Genomic DNA, 15,505 nt, shown 5'->3' on the forward strand with positions numbered 1-15,505 from the left:
TCTTTTAAAAAGTATTAAGTATAGTGTAGGCTGCAAACATCTGCAAACAACAAGCTTTCTAGTTGGCTAACTTACTGTATTACACAGGGTGTGGGCCGGTTTCCCAATTCTGACCCTCCAGGACTCTGCATCACCCACTTCTTGTTGGTTAAATTTTCTTTGTATATCTCTAGTGCCAGCATGTCTGTGTGCTGCGAACTGTTAATGTGTTACAGTGCTTTGTTGTTTCCCAAATTCACATATGATTCTTCTTGAGTGTTTCCATGTGCACACTGTGAAAGCAAATTTGGAGGACAGGAGCACACATGAACTTGATTGGATAAATTAAAAGCATGCAGACAAGTGTTAAATGTTTTGGTTGTTTTTTTCTCACTGATTTCAGTTGAGCTGTATGAAGGGACGATTGAACTCAGACAATATTAATCAATAGTAAGACTCAGAATACAAATGTGTATGTTGGCCAAGTATTTATTCTAACACCGTTCCACTGTTGTAGACATCAACAGGAACGCTTTCATCATCAGCTGACAAACATACAAACGTTTTCCAATTGCTGCGAGACTTACAGAAGTGACTGTTTGCTTTCCACTCTTTGCATCTTCCTTGTGTTTTTAATCTGCTGCTGCCTGTCTTTCTTGCTTGCTTTCTTTTTCCCAGGCGATTGACCAAAGAGAATGTGAAACCATCTGGAAGGCAGATTGGCAAGCTGAGCCATAGCAATCCCACCATCCTTTTTGATTATGTAAGTGTTCTTATTATTTTATGGTCTTGAACATACACTAGTGTTAGTCCCATGATGTCAGTAAACTACAAAGCCAAACTGATTGCAAATGTTGGCAGGAGAATAGGTAAATAAGCAAGGTGCTACAGCACATGTCAAAACCAAGTCCCTCGTATCTGACTCAAATGCACCCCAACCACCGTCACCCCCCCACCCCCCACCCCCCACCCCCCCACACACCTCTGTGTTACAGCATTTAATATAAACAAGCCTTGCTCACGCAGCAATTGGAAAAGGATGCATCAAAACATCATTTAGGGTGCTCAGCATTTTCTTCATGTGTGTCTCTGCCTGCGACTTCATCAGCATTTTTAAATGTGGCCCTCTGTGTTATTGAGTTCACCTGGCCTGCAGATATGGAAGTGCGGATGCATGTGCTAAAGATGGCTGTGTGTGCTGGTGTGCACTGAACCTCATTTTGCCTCTTGACTTTGTTTGTGTAATTATTGCTGTGTTGTTGATGTCTTATCACTTTATGCGATTAAGACAGTGTTGTATCTCTCACAGATCCTGTCTCAGATCCAGTGGTACGACAACCTAATTGGTCCAGTCGTGGACTCCTTGAAATACCTCACATCTCTCAACTATGACGTCTTGGCCTGTATCCTTCACTGATTTAGAGTCAGACAATAACGGGGGTGGTGTGTGTGTGTTGGGGTGGGGTAGGGGGGGCTGTCTCTGGTTTGCTGGGTTGTTCCACTTAACTCTGTCTTAAGATTGCATCATCGAGGCTCTGGCCAACCCAGAGAAGGAGAAGATGAAGCATGACGACACCACCATCTCTTCTTGGCTTCAAAGTATGTTTCCTAACAGTGAAGTTTATGAAAAAGGGGGGCCGTTGCTGTGCAGCAGTATCACATCATTCAGTTGCATGCAAAATGAAAACAGTAATGTTTGATATGTTTGAATAATGCACTGACATGTAGCAATTCCTCTTTTCTACCAAGGTCTGGCAAGTCTGTGTGGAGCTGTTTTCAGAAAATACCCAATTGAGTTGGCTGGCCTCCTTCAGTATGTGACCAATCAGCTAAAAGCAGGAAAGAGGTAAGTAGCTCCAGACCAGCAAGGCACTGGCATATCATGACTGGCTTGCAGGATATGCTGAGTCAAAGAACCAATCCCATTGGCGTGTAACTCCAAGCAGTCACTGGGTTAGTCATGTCTCCAGCCTGTTGTGAATCTCATTACAACCAAGCTACAGGCAACAGGAGAAGAGTGACTACACAGTATCCAGCAAGAATCTGTCTTAAACTTCCATTGATTTTGGACAAGTAATCACATTCTTCGTGCTACCTTGAATATCTTTGATTAACCTAACCCTAACCCTTTTTGGATAAACAATATTTAGTTCAAAAAGATAAACTTTGATAAACCCCATAAACAAATACAAAATGGCAGCAGCAGTTCAGGCTGGAATATCAGGCCGTACAACAGAAATGGCAACGACTGCCAATGAGAATGAAACCTTGAGTAAAGTTGTGGGTTGAAGTAAATCTCCCAGGGAAGCAATTCTACCACTTTTTATTACGGAGAGATAAATCATTACTAAAGAGGAGGCCATGGCCAGTCCCATCAAGGATCTTTAATCCAGGTAATTCATCCAAACCACTTGAAGTCAGTGCAGAGGGTTAGAGCACTCTGGCGCACATATCTTCTGAATAAAACAGCAAGAGCAAAACTGTTGTTCAGAGGGATAATAGCGAGAGGAAAACATCAAAGAATGTCATATGGCCAATCAGAACTTAATTCCGGTCACCATTAGTAAATTACCTGAATCTGCAGATGACAGCATTGTAACAGAGATTCTGGTCAAAGCAGGATGTTAAAATGATGTTCTGAGAAATGAGAGTCATGAGACACGTAATTAGATATAAAAGCCAACTAACAAATTGTTCAGATGGAAATCGTTTTGTTTATGTTGAAGTGGCACAAACCTCTCTCATGCCACACTCTGTAAAATTTGGTCCTTATTGGGTCAAAGTCTACTGTGATGCTGAAGGCATTGTGCATAGACTGGATAGTTTTGTTTTTGTTTGTTTGTTTTGGAGCGACAGCCCAACGCTACCGACATAGTGACTTATACAAGCTGCTGGTTGCAGCTAAAAACACAAAATGTGGTATAAATGGTGGTTTTATAAAATATAAAAGATACTTGACTTTTTCTTAAATGTCTATCCCGTTGTTCTTAAATGTTGTCCCCCTGTGAAAGGCTGCGGGGACAGAGCTGAATGTAGAATGAGGACTTGTGTTTTGCTGACTGGGAGGTTTGGCAGCTCTAGAAGAAAGGGGGGAATCATTACAAAGTTGTTCTCTCTGTAATGGCTGTAATCAGCCAATGGTGAATCACACATCCGCTAGATCAGCCCGGGCCTACAGAGGTTTTAAAACCGCGTGGAATGACATTCTGTCATGTAAAAATGTTACCTGTCGTTCTTTTCTGCTCTCTTTCTGTACTCCTGTAGCCATCATTGCTTGTTTGTTTCACATGTTCAAAAATGCACTTTGCTTTCTATGTTCCCCCCCTTCCAGTTTTGACCTGCTGATCCTGAAAGAGGTGGTGCAGAAAATGGCTGGCATCGAGATCACGGATGAGATGACCTTAGAGCAGTTGGAGGCCATGACTGGAGGGGAGCAACTCAAAGCAGAGGTACAGACCCTAGTACAGTTAACATTCCCTAATGCAGTCTCACAAGCATCTCCAAGATCCCCATCATGACCTGGACCAGTGCTGTGCCAGCCCTCAGGTCCATGTCATTGATGATGTGGTTGTGTCTGCAGGGTGGCTACTTCGGCCAGATCAGGAACACTAAGAAGTCGTCTCAGCGTCTAAAGGATGCACTGCTGGACCACGAATTGGCCCTGCCATTGTGTCTCCTAATGGCCCAGCAACGCAACGGCGTGGTTTTCTTAGAGGGCGGAGAGAAACACCTCAAACTAGTGGGCAAGCTCTACGACCAGGTATACACCCTCCCTCCATATTTTTCCATTATTTCATTAAAATGATGTAGCAGACAGATAATGTCCTTATCACTTCTTCTGGGTCACTTTCCTATCTGCACCTGGCATCTTAAGTTATTTTTATTTCCTCAGCAGAGATTGTGAAATGAAAATTATTTACTTCATAGATCCTATAATGCCGCCAAGAAAATCTAATACTCTCTAAAAAACATATTTTTTTAATCATTAAATTAGCATCAAGGTAACAATGATGACTGTGTGTAAAAGTTTCCCAGACATTGTATCAGAAAACAGGATTTCCGTCTGCCAATGAGTGCTGTTGGAAGCCAATTCAAGTCAGCCTGAACTGCGTACTTGTAAACAAATTCAGCTCACCATTATGTAAAGCATTGGTTACTCAATTTTTGATATGATGAAATTACAATGAGGGCACACTTTAACTGTATTGGAGTTAAACGAAACATGATGTGTGCATGACCCAATACTAAAACTGTGACGTATGAACTGACTTGAACGTTTGCTCTCAAACATTTATGTAAGCTAACAGGTAGGACGTGGTAAAACTAAGGGAAAAAAACATATAGTACGTTCCTTTAAGCTGTGCACTATAGTAATACTGTGCCTCTCCTAGCAGTATTAACTTAATTGTAAGTAAATTTTTAACATTAAAGAAAAGAGTTGTGGGATTAATAGTACATTATTAGGGCTCAATAGGAGAATGTAAATGACAGATTCTCCTATTTTGTTTTCCTACAGTGTCATGACACGCTAGTGCAGTTTGGTGGTTTTCTAGCCTCCAACCTGAGCACAGAGGACTACATCAAACGCGTTCCCTCCATTGACATCCTCTGCAACCAGTTCCACACGCCACACGACGCCGCCTTCTTCCTGTCTCGGCCTATGTATGCCCATCAGATTCTGGTGAGTTGACTACTCTGTTGTGTCTGCCAAGGCCTCAGTGTGTAATGTCCCATCCTTCTGTCTTACACAGCACTGCACTGGCATGTCATTGCGATAATCACATGTACCACCTTTTCATCATGGAGAGTTTTAAGAAAAAATGTAGGAACTACTCACCAAGTTGTCTCTGCACAGTCCAAGTACGATGAGCTGAAGAAAGCAGAGAAAGGCAACCGGCAGCAGCAAAAGGTACACAAGTACGTGGCAGCCTGTGAACAGGTGATGGCCCCGGTGCACGAGGCCGTGGTGTCCCTCCACCCGCCCAGGGTGTGGGACGACCTCCGCCCCCAGTTCTACGCCACCTTCTGGTCTCTCACCATGTACGACCTGGCTGTGCCACACTCCGCTTACGAGCGTGAGGTCAACAAGCTCAAGGCCCAGATCAAGGCCATCGAGGAGAACCCAGAGATAGTGAGTAGTTGGTGCACAGCCAACACCACACAGCCTACACTAATGCATCAATCATTACCATTTTTACATCTAACGTTTGGCCATTTAGCTGAGGCTTTATGGCTTGCAATTAGGGCAGCAATAGAAGTAGCTTAGCTTTCTAGCTCACAAAAAGCAGCCAATACTAAGGACTGCAAGGGTCAGAGGCATATCACCCTTAGAATATTCCTGTGATCTTAGAATGATCATTTAAAAGAGAAGTGCTAGGAAAATTTATAAATTAAGGAGAGAGAGAAGAGATTACTAATTTGGGTAAGACTCTTAATAGAGAGGGATTTGGTTATTACCTCACATTGTGGCAGTAATGGAAGTTACATCACTGTTCCATTGTACTTGCATTACAAGTCCTTGTCAGTGTTGTGTGTTAAAGTGTTCTTGTGGTTTCCTTTCTCTGTAGCCTTTAAATAAGAAAAAGAAGGAGAAGGAACGCTGCACCGCCCTGCAGGACAAGCTGCAGGAGGAGGAGAAGAAGCAACTGGAGCACGTGCAGAGGGTCCTGCACCGCCTCAAACTGGAGAAAGACAACTGGTTGTTGGCCAGTAAGTAAACCAGCGTCCATTTCAATCAGTGACATTCATGAGCAGGTTTTTGGCTGGTTAATGAGGGTACCAGGCAGCAGAAAATAATGCACAATCTTGTGCAGTGCTATGGGTTGTCAGTTGGGACAGGAAAATGGTGCATCACCCAGACAGAAGTTGAGGCGAGATGATGTAAAACCATGTGGAATTCTTTCATTGACCCCTGTTATATCTGGTATTAACATGCATCCTGGGTGATCAGATTGTGTTCAGAGAGAATAAAAAGGTAAAATGCGTCCAAGAGGCATTATAGAACCAATCACCCAAACCACCGGAGGTGGTCAGAGACACATTTGGCCATGTTAATAACAAAGTGAAAATTCAGTGCCTCCCAAAAGCACATATAGCAACTACATGAAGAGAAATAAACTTTCACACAGAACATCCAGACAGCACGTGCAAATCAAACAGCTGGCAGGCAGCTTGGAAAATATTACGGGAGGAAATTATATACCTGGCAATATGTATTTTACAAGGGAAAGAGAAATCCAATTTTAATGTGGATACCAGAGACTTCTTGGACATCTGGACATGAGGAGCCTGTTAATACCAGGTGTAAAGGGGCCCATTAAAACCTGTGTAACAACATGTGAGCTAACTGTAATGCACCTCCTGTCTGTCACTGTTACTGATGACAACAAAAATTGCTTACTGACAGAATCCACGAAGAACGAGACCATAACAAAGTTCCTGCAGCTCTGTCTCTTCCCTCGTTGCATCTTCTCTGCGATTGACGCTGTGTACTGTGCCCGCTTTGTGGAGCTGGTCCACCAACAGAAGACACCCAACTTCTGCACCCTTCTGTGCTATGACAGGGTAAGATACACATTAAGACGATGACGATAATATCTAACTAAACCACATTTGTACAGCAGTTTTCTTAAGCTTATGCATAGAAATAATAACACTTCATAAAAGTAAGTGTTGAAAATCCACTCAACAGTTCAACAAAAACTCAAGTGCACTGTCAAAAAAGGACGCCTAATAACTGCTGGCTCATTAAGGCCCTTCCTGTAAAATTCAGAAAACCTATTGGTCATGAAGATCTTCATCACTCGCCCCGTTGCTAGTTACGATGCCTAAATGGTTAATTGTTGTACTGTGTGGTGTTGGTTAACATGCCATGTTGTGTCGCTCCGCAGGTATTCTCTGCCATCATTTACACGGTGGCCAGCTGCACAGAGAATGAGTCTCGCCGTTACGGACGCTTCCTCTGCTGCATGCTGGAGACGGTGACCCGCTGGCACAGCGACCGCGCAATCTACGAGAAGGTGTCCAGCCGTCTCTCCAATGTTATTCATTTATTTGTTTTCCATTTCCATTTCCTGATGTACACATGCAGTGTAATAATGTGTTACCATGTAAGTTGAGCTGGTGATTGATCTGTCTCTTTCTCTGTGGTTGAAGGAGTGTGGCAATTACCCCGGCTTCCTGACCATCTTCAGAGCCACAGGCTTTGATGGAGGGAACAAAGCGGATCAGCTGGATTACGAGAACTTCAGGCATGTGGTGCACAAATGGCACTACATGCTGACTAAAGTGAGCCCCCCCGGTCATTGTTTAGGAACCTTTTTTGTGAAAATGGACTTTTGAAAATTCTGCGCAGATATTAGCATTCAGCGCTATGTGGAAGGTGTGTATTTATCAGTAATCATGTCCTCCATCCCTGTACCATCCAGGCTTCAGTACACTGCCTGGAGACGGGAGAGTACACCCACATCCGCAACATCCTCATCGTGCTCACCAAGATCCTGCCGTGCTACCCGAAGGTCCTGAACCTGGGCCAGGCGCTGGAGTGCCGCGTCCACAAGATCTGTCTGGAGGAGAAGGAGAAGAGGCCAGACCTCTATGCCTTAGCAATGGGGTAACACAGCATTGTGTGCAGTTCAGCTCTCTGTGGAGCGTACAGTGTTGTAAAAGTAACGTGGCGACATGGGGAGTCGGTGTCCCGGAAAAGGACATCTGTCTAGTTTGCTTAACCTACTGAATTTTATGAGGTTGTATTATATGGTACAAGGCGAGATTGTTATGGGTGTTATTTTAACACTTGTGCTCAGACACTTAGGTAATGAAGTGGCAAGAAGTGATTGTATACCGGATATGTGTTTGTGTGCTGTTATAAAAAGGGGTGGTTAGTCTTTGATGTGTTGTGGATGATTTTAACACATACTGAGAGCAGACAGTCGATCCTTTTTAGTCAGTTCTAGAGGGGACATGGGTGACAGTTTATTATCTGTGATGTCTAAGACATCATCTGTGGGTCTAGCGCGTCAGTAATTCAGTTTTATGGTGTTAATCTAGAGACTGTTAAAAACAATCCCTATCTTCTACCCTGCTTAACAAGATGTACTTGTCAAGTCCACACTTACAGATAGACACTGATCACCACGTGTGAATGTCCGCGCTTGTCTTTATTTATAGGATAGTGGAGTATTTTTCTTTGACGCTATGATGGCTTAGAAGGATATAGATAGGGTCTCATGATTTCCATTTTATGGAAAACACCGTTGGCCTTAACCACTGCTCTCTGTGTGTGTGTGTGTGTGTGTGTGTGTGTGCGCGCGTGCTTGTGTGTGTGTTTGTGTGTGCTGGGAAACCCTGCGCTGATAAAACTTGAATGGCTGAGTTTTCCTGTCTCTGTGTGAAAGTTACACCTGTTGCACTGTGTGAAGTTCTCTTGAAGTTGCCGTCTCTGCCCTGTGCAAACCCTTTATGCGTCTTGCAGTTATTCAGGTCAGTTGAAAAGCCGGAAGGTGCACATGGTCCCTGAGAATGAGTTTCATCATAAGGAGCAGCCAGTGCGCAGTGCCACCCCTGCCAGTCAACAGAACGGCCCTGGCAGCACAGGCAAGCCCGCCACCAGCACAAGCAAGACAGAGGAGGGGACGTCCGAGGATGGAGGTGAGTGCAGAGGGAAACGGCAATGACAACATGCATCCCTCCAAGACTAGGAGCGTACTTAATGCGCTGAATGTAGGGCTGTAAATAATGATTATTTTCATTATCGAATAATCTATCGATATTTTTTTTTGAGTAATCATTTAGTCTATAAAATGTAAATGCCCATCACAAGTTACCATACCCCAAAGTGATTCTTAAAGTTGCTTACTTAGACTGACCAGCAGCCATTTGTGAATCTGTACCCAGCAAAAGTTTGATATTTTTACTTGATAAATGACTAAAATGATTAATCGATTATCAAATTTGTAATCGATTAATTTTCCGTCGATCAACTAATTGATTAATCGACTAATCGTTTCAGTAGTTGAATGCATTACTCTCCAGTGCAACTGTTGCATGCATTAGGTTTACTTGCCCTTTTTGCCCTTTTTTGCTCGCTATTTAGGAGTTAAGTGTGATCCTGGCCTAAGAATAAGCCTCTGGTTGGCATCTGTTTTATGTGTAACAGGTGGCACAAATCTAATAAGCATGTCAGTAGTTCTATCAGACATTGTGCTCATACAGTTCATGCTTCATTTTTACACAGATCGGGGCAAGGATAAATCTCAGGGGACCGCAAAGCCAGTGAACAAAGCCAACAGTGCAGCGGCCAAAGTGACCACCAGCAATGGGAATGGTGCTCTGAACAGGTAGGCATAGAGTGGAGTGAAAAGCTGCTCAACTATCTGAACATCATATCACCTTTGATGTGCCAAACTGCAAAAAGTGATCATGTTGAAGTACATCTAGGTATTGAGGTATTGGCTATAAAGTGCTCCTGAAATCTGACATTTGACCTTATTTGATGTTTTACAAAGACTATGAAAATATATAAAAATTTTGGTAGTCACCTCACAGTTTTAGAATCAGCAGAATTTTGAATGTAAAAAAATTCTGTCCCTTTGCAGCACCAAAGCCGTTAAAGAGCGGGACGACAAAGAGAAGAGCGGGAAGGAGAAAAAAGAGAAAAAGGAAAAGACACCAGGCAGCACTCCAGAGACAAAGGGGGAGAACCGTCGCGAGAAGCAGAGGGACGAAAGAGCAGGGAAGGAGGAGCGGGCGGCACGCGAGGGTAAGGAGAAGACGCCCAAGGCAGACAGGGAGAAACTGAAGGCAGAGGAGAAGAGCGGCAAAGAGGACAAGACCAAGGCCGGCAACGGGGAGTCCAAGGAGCCGTCCAGGGAGCGTGACACCGTCAAGGAGTCCAAGAGCAAGGAGAAGGGAGACAGGAGCGCTGTGGCCGGGTCCCTCAAGTCACCAGGTGCCAGATCAGAGTCTGCTGAATCTGAGAGGGGTGAGCAGCCTTTCTGGTTGTCTGGAGATGTATCGAAATATTTGAACACGCATTATATGAAAGCTCAAATGAAAACTCATTTCAATTTTCTTGTCTTTTGCAGATCACAAAAGACGAAAGCTCGACAGTCACTCTTCACCGTCCCACTCTTCGTCTGTTAAGGTTAGTATGGCCTGAGGAAGGCTGTGCCCGTTTCTTCTCTATCTGCCGGAGCGTTCCCAGCCGTTGCACATTCCAGCAGCCCTCAAGATCACCAAGGAGAGTTGTCGTACATACAGGCGTGGCATCTGGAAATCCCAACCAAAACCATGGGAGTTGGAAAGCATTCCATGGACATTAATGTAATATTTTGCTGAATTGGGGGAAAAACCTTCAAGGACTTAGCCAAGAGAATAATGTAAATATTATTTTCATATTGAAATATTTCTATATTTTCATATAAATGAAAGCAGTCATAGTGCCTTGGGAAGAAAGAATTTTTTTTTTTTTTTTTTTTAACGCATTTCTACAGTCCCTGTGTATTTTTTGCTTTTTGAGAAAAATATTCACCTGAAGTACAACAGCTTGCCAGATCAGGAGGTTTTCCAATGGCAAGCTAAAAAGAAGAGGTTTTTTTCCCACTAAGATTTTTTACTATTTAAAATAGTATCCGAGATGATTTTTTTTTTTTTTTTTTTTTTTTTTTTGGCAAGCTGAGAAGATATCCTGGTTGAAGTGCTGTGAAGTATTTTTGCTATTCCCCTCAATGTGCCGGCATCCAGCGCAGAGTAGGATGTGTCCAGCGAATCCCTATGTGCTACAGGAGCACCTTCCTGCTGCGGCTGAGTCATCTGTCCCCCTTCTATCTCAGTGTGTTCAAACCTGCCTTCGCTCCAACTCAAGATGCGTGCCCAGTCATTCCTGCTGGCCCCTACAACGCTGTCCCCACGACTACCAGCCATCAGCATCAGCATCCCTACTACCTCCCGACACGCACGCAACGGAAAATCAGAGCCACCAGCAACCGAGGCCGACGGAGAAAACGAATGTCGCAGTTTTGAATCAGCCAAAAACGGAGAGGAAAATAAAGCAAGCCTACCCCTACAAAGAGAGAAAGAGAGAGTGAGGGAAAGTGTGGGCGAAGCCTGAATCGTCTGGAGCGTTGCCCAAACCACTGGAAGCTTGTGATAGGTCTTTATTTTACCCTTCCACCAGAGAAATAGGCTCCCTGTGTCTTATCCATTCCTGAACTGTAAGTGACAGCAACAGTTACCTATGTAGGGATTCAGTCAAGCACATAACAATTGAGTGATTTGTCTTACACACACACACACACATAACGCCCATTATTTACAGCACCTGCACTTTAGATGTATTGATATACCAGCTGCGCTGTAGGCCTTTTTATAATATGCTGCCTGAAATTCCAGACATGTCTTTGTAGTAATAAGACTCCCATTTATTTCATATATGCTCAGGGTTTTCTATTTAAGTATTGACATTCCAGATGTTGAGCCTATGAACTCTCCTCTATGTAATAACCTTGTCAAAGCCTTAGTCCTTGAAGGTCAGAGGTCAAGGGAGAAGTATGCTGTTGGTCCGGCCAGCCCAGAGTCCCCACCCCCCACACCCCTTCTTCCGACTCTCTACTGCTGTCTGACAACCTCCTCCCAACCCCCCACCCCCCTCCCAGCTCATCTGTCATCTCCATTCATTCCTACAGGACAATAGCAACGAACCCAAGGATTCTGCATCCAAGGTTTGAACTGACTCTGCTACTCATACCTTCTCTCGGACCGTTTCTCTGCTTTCTTTGTCCAAGAGTGTGTAGTTGTTGTCAAGAAATAACTCATTTTAGATGTCCATAGTTGTCTCCATCTTTCCATTTTATCACAGTGACACTTTCTAATGAGGAAAGTAGTAGTGGATTGATTCACATGTGCCAGCATCTAGTCGATTCTGATTCTTAAATTTTTAACTTGCAGTGGGCAGGAGATCATGTTGAGTTTTATTGGCCCATTTAACTCATAGGGAAAATTAGAGTGTGGGTTCATGACAAGCAGTAGTTCTTTATTTCCCTTTGATCACTGTTTGTTGCCCAGACCAATTCATTCACCATGCATATGTTGCCTTATCAGCCTTATTGTCTTATTGATTCCTAAATAGAATAATATTTGGACAGTCTGAGACATTAGGAGATCTTTAGACTTCTCTAAGATGGTTCACTTCTTTGTATGAACTTCATCTCGGTCTAGGTGCCTTGAAATGTCTCCATCTTAAAAATAAATTCAAGACCAGATTAAGACAGAATTTTAGGTACAATACTAAAGCAGGTGATTGAGGAAAATGTACAATATCCTTCGCTTGAAAGACATCTCCTTGAAAAGTGCCCCATATATTAACAAACGAAGGGCTAAATGGAAATCTGACCACAGAAATTCATTGTAGTCAGAAAATATCATCATCAGAGCTATTTCTAGACCGAAATAGTATTTGGGAATACACATAGGGGATATTTGTATATAATTATACTGCTTTTCAAAGGTACTGCATAAATGGGAGCATCTTAAATAGAAGTAGTATTAATAATTGCTTGATATTATTAGTGACAGGGTGCCACAACAGTGCCAACATCTGTTGGGCCTAAAAAATGGTTCTCTCTCCTTCTGTCTTTGTATTTATCTGTAGATATTTGTTTACCTTGTCCAGATTGAATACGGAGGCTGTAGATGCAACAAGTGAATAATTTAAATGCCGTTCTCAGAGATTTTCACATCAATTAGCCGCTGATTTTTGGAATCAGAAAACTGCAAATGACCAGTTTGCCTCATGTAGTAACCACCAAGCACTGTGTTGCATTGCATTGCATCAGCTTCTGTCAAACATATCATTCACTGGATAGGATCTATCAGCTTTGGACCATATTTTTTATTTAAACATCCATTCTGTGTTAGCATTTTTGCAGAAAAAAATGGAAACGTGTCCAATATTCAAAATGTAGTGTGAAAAGTATATGTGGACAAGTTTCCACAAAGTTATTTTCAACCGGTTAATATATTTTTGCTGTCATGCTGATTGATCCTGTTCAAAGGTTTTGCCACTTAACTGTAGAGTTCTACACATCTCGGTTTGCGGTTGTAGGGAGCGCTACTTTCCAGTACAGTCAGACTGGCCCCAAGGAAACTCAGTCGAACCCAAAAACACCCAAAACCTGTCCTTTTCAACACAATAACACCCACACGGCATCCGATGTTCTGGTCATCCATGGGCTGAAACTGGAGCATGTTGCAGTATTAGATGTTATTTTAACTAACGTGAGAAAGTTGGCAAATACGTTCATGTACTCTAATGCTGCGATTTTGGGTGTGGGCACTCCAATGAGTAAAACAAGTAAATAATACCTTCAGGCTGAAGCAACAAAATCCCATTCTTCCATTTATTCCGATATGACTTGAACATGGCAGAAGACCGGCAGCCAGCAAAGTAAACAAGGAAGTGTATGAGCAATGACAAAAAGTATCAAATTGACTATTAACTGAGATGCTGTGTGATAATTGTTCAATCGCAGCTATTTAAAGACGTGTAACTGCACTGTGAGTGTTATTGTGTTTAATCGCTTTTTGGGTTTGCCTGTTTGAGCTCCCATCGGCCTGGTCAGATTGCATCGGAGAGCAGCGCTCCCTGCGAACTAGAGGTGCATATAACTCTACAGTGAAGTAATTGACAAAATTTTGATCAGAATCGATTGGCAAAACCTAGTAAATTAAGGCCCAGGTTGAAAATGGCTCCAATTATCCTCTAAGAGCTCTTTGATCTGTATTGGTTGTAAAAATCCCAGTCAGAGCATCACTAGTTATGTTTCTTCACCACCATTTAACTGCTTGTTATTTACGTTTGAACTTGCTTGTATGTACATTTTTTTTTTTATAGTTTATTAGTTTGTCACATCCACATAGTAGTGTTTTTTTCTATATATTTAAATGTCTGAGAGAATAGTCTGTTGTGTATGATCACTCAGAAATTTGGTAACAAAGCAACATGAACAATACAATAGTCTTTACACTTGTTTCTTTGCTAATCTGGTTTATTTATAATGCAAGATGTGTTACGTATTTGCTGTGGCTTTGTGGGTTAGTTCTGCTCTACGTGAAAGATACAGGCACCCTACAACTGACTACATTGAAAATCTTAATGTGTTTTTTGTTTTTGTTGTGTATATATAATTGTCTTCACAGCACCACATCACCTACAATTCAGTTGCCCGGTCCAAGAGCAGAGAGAGGGAGACGGACAAGAAAGACTCAGAGAACACACAAGGCCGATCCAAAGAGAAGAAGGAAGAAAAGGATCGGAAAGAAAGGAAGAGAGTGAGTGAAAGACCAGAGCACTTTGTGAATTCTGTGTTTGAGAAGCACATCTTTGAGGAACAATTGCGCAAATAAATTCTCAGAGTTATTCTTCGGCTGTTTACTGTAGCTGCCCCAGGGATCTGTAGACACCACCGGCATTAAGACTTTTTCAGGCTTCACTTGTATTCAGTTGTATTTGTTTTAAGAAGTAAGTCTACAAAACCTACTTTAAATACATACTCTGATGACTCCAATTATGAAAAATCTTTTTTCTGTGTCTTGGGTCGTATCTTTTATGGAGTAAAATGTGTGTCATTTAACGAAATACAGAACTGTAAGCGTACAAGATGGATACCTTGGCCTGTGTGTATGTGTGTGTGTGCGTGTGTGTGTGTGTGCGTGCATGCATGCGTACATGTGTTTGTAGAGCGCGCGTGTGACAAAGCAGATGCGATTTATTCCTCTGATTCCACAGTTCAAAACAAGCTAGAAACTCCTTTGTCATGCTTTACGGTTTTCTGTAATGGTTTTGTGTTTGTTTTTTTCACTAGCGATCTCTTAAAAATCTGCCTTTTCTATGTAGCTTTGAGCTGATTAGACCATTACAAAAACACATAGTTGCACATTAGTTACACTCGTTATCACAGAGAATCAGGGGATGGGCTTTTTAAAGTAATTGTTGGTAAATACTCCACTAACATCTGATGTAAATCAAATCACTATGGTTAGGATTTTCCCTCACCACTGTTAATGTGTGTTATCTCGTTTCTCTTTCAGGACAATCCTGTCAGCGACCGTGAGATGAGCCAAGAGTCTAAACGCAGAAAGGACGAGAACGGAACCAGTAAGTTTGGCCTCAACAAATCTCACGTCAGATGTTAGCCATGTATTGCCAGCAAGTACGCAGCAGTGCACACAGATACACTTTTAAATAAACATAATCCTCTCTCCCCAGATTCCTCCAAAAACAGCAAGAGCACCAGTCCTTCCTCTGACTCCCCGCTATCAGCCGAAAAAGAGAAGAGCAAAAGATCCAAATCTTCCAGCAAAGAGAAGGGCGAGTCTGTGAAACCTGAGAGAACTTCCTCCGGAGGCAAAAAGGTCAACTAAACGGCTCCTCGTCTGCACAAGTCACACAGTCTCCCCCTATCTCCCTGTCTGTTTTGTAGAGGATAATATCCATGTAACATGAAGGTTTATCAGTAGGGGGCTGCGC

General features: G+C 42.7%; 1 protein-coding gene across 2 annotated transcripts in view; it reads left to right on the forward strand.

Moving 5' to 3' along the window:
* thoc2 (THO complex 2) overlaps nt 1-15,505 on the forward strand; it is a 31,315-nt gene that overhangs the window by 13,124 nt on the left and 2,686 nt on the right. The window contains exons 15-35 of one of the 2 annotated variants that reach the window (XM_071534873.1): nt 658-742; nt 1,289-1,382; nt 1,498-1,578; nt 1,729-1,825; nt 3,311-3,428; nt 3,560-3,739; nt 4,496-4,660; nt 4,835-5,110; nt 5,547-5,688; nt 6,386-6,543; nt 6,870-6,998; nt 7,135-7,266; nt 7,407-7,591; nt 8,453-8,628; nt 9,215-9,317; nt 9,576-9,961; nt 10,065-10,123; nt 11,664-11,699; nt 14,176-14,307; nt 15,067-15,133; nt 15,245-15,390. In XM_071534873.1, the coding sequence (XP_071390974.1) occupies nt 658-742; nt 1,289-1,382; nt 1,498-1,578; nt 1,729-1,825; nt 3,311-3,428; nt 3,560-3,739; nt 4,496-4,660; nt 4,835-5,110; nt 5,547-5,688; nt 6,386-6,543; nt 6,870-6,998; nt 7,135-7,266; nt 7,407-7,591; nt 8,453-8,628; nt 9,215-9,317; nt 9,576-9,961; nt 10,065-10,123; nt 11,664-11,699; nt 14,176-14,307; nt 15,067-15,133; nt 15,245-15,390 (2,947 nt within the window). Of the gene's footprint in view, nt 1-657; nt 743-1,288; nt 1,383-1,497; nt 1,579-1,728; nt 1,826-3,310; nt 3,429-3,559; nt 3,740-4,495; nt 4,661-4,834; nt 5,111-5,546; nt 5,689-6,385; nt 6,544-6,869; nt 6,999-7,134; nt 7,267-7,406; nt 7,592-8,452; nt 8,629-9,214; nt 9,318-9,575; nt 9,962-10,064; nt 10,612-11,663; nt 11,700-14,175; nt 14,308-15,066; nt 15,134-15,244; nt 15,391-15,505 lie in introns of those variants that run through there. The other variant, XM_071534874.1, reaches the window with a different exon arrangement.

The sequence above is a fragment of the Centroberyx affinis genome, unplaced genomic scaffold (genome assembly GCF_046629955.1).
Source record: "Centroberyx affinis isolate AG114_WGS23_722 - 3 ecotype Tasmania unplaced genomic scaffold, CSIRO-AGI_Caff_v1 ptg002635l_1, whole genome shotgun sequence".
Classification (NCBI taxonomy): domain Eukaryota; kingdom Metazoa; phylum Chordata; class Actinopteri; order Beryciformes; family Berycidae; genus Centroberyx; species Centroberyx affinis.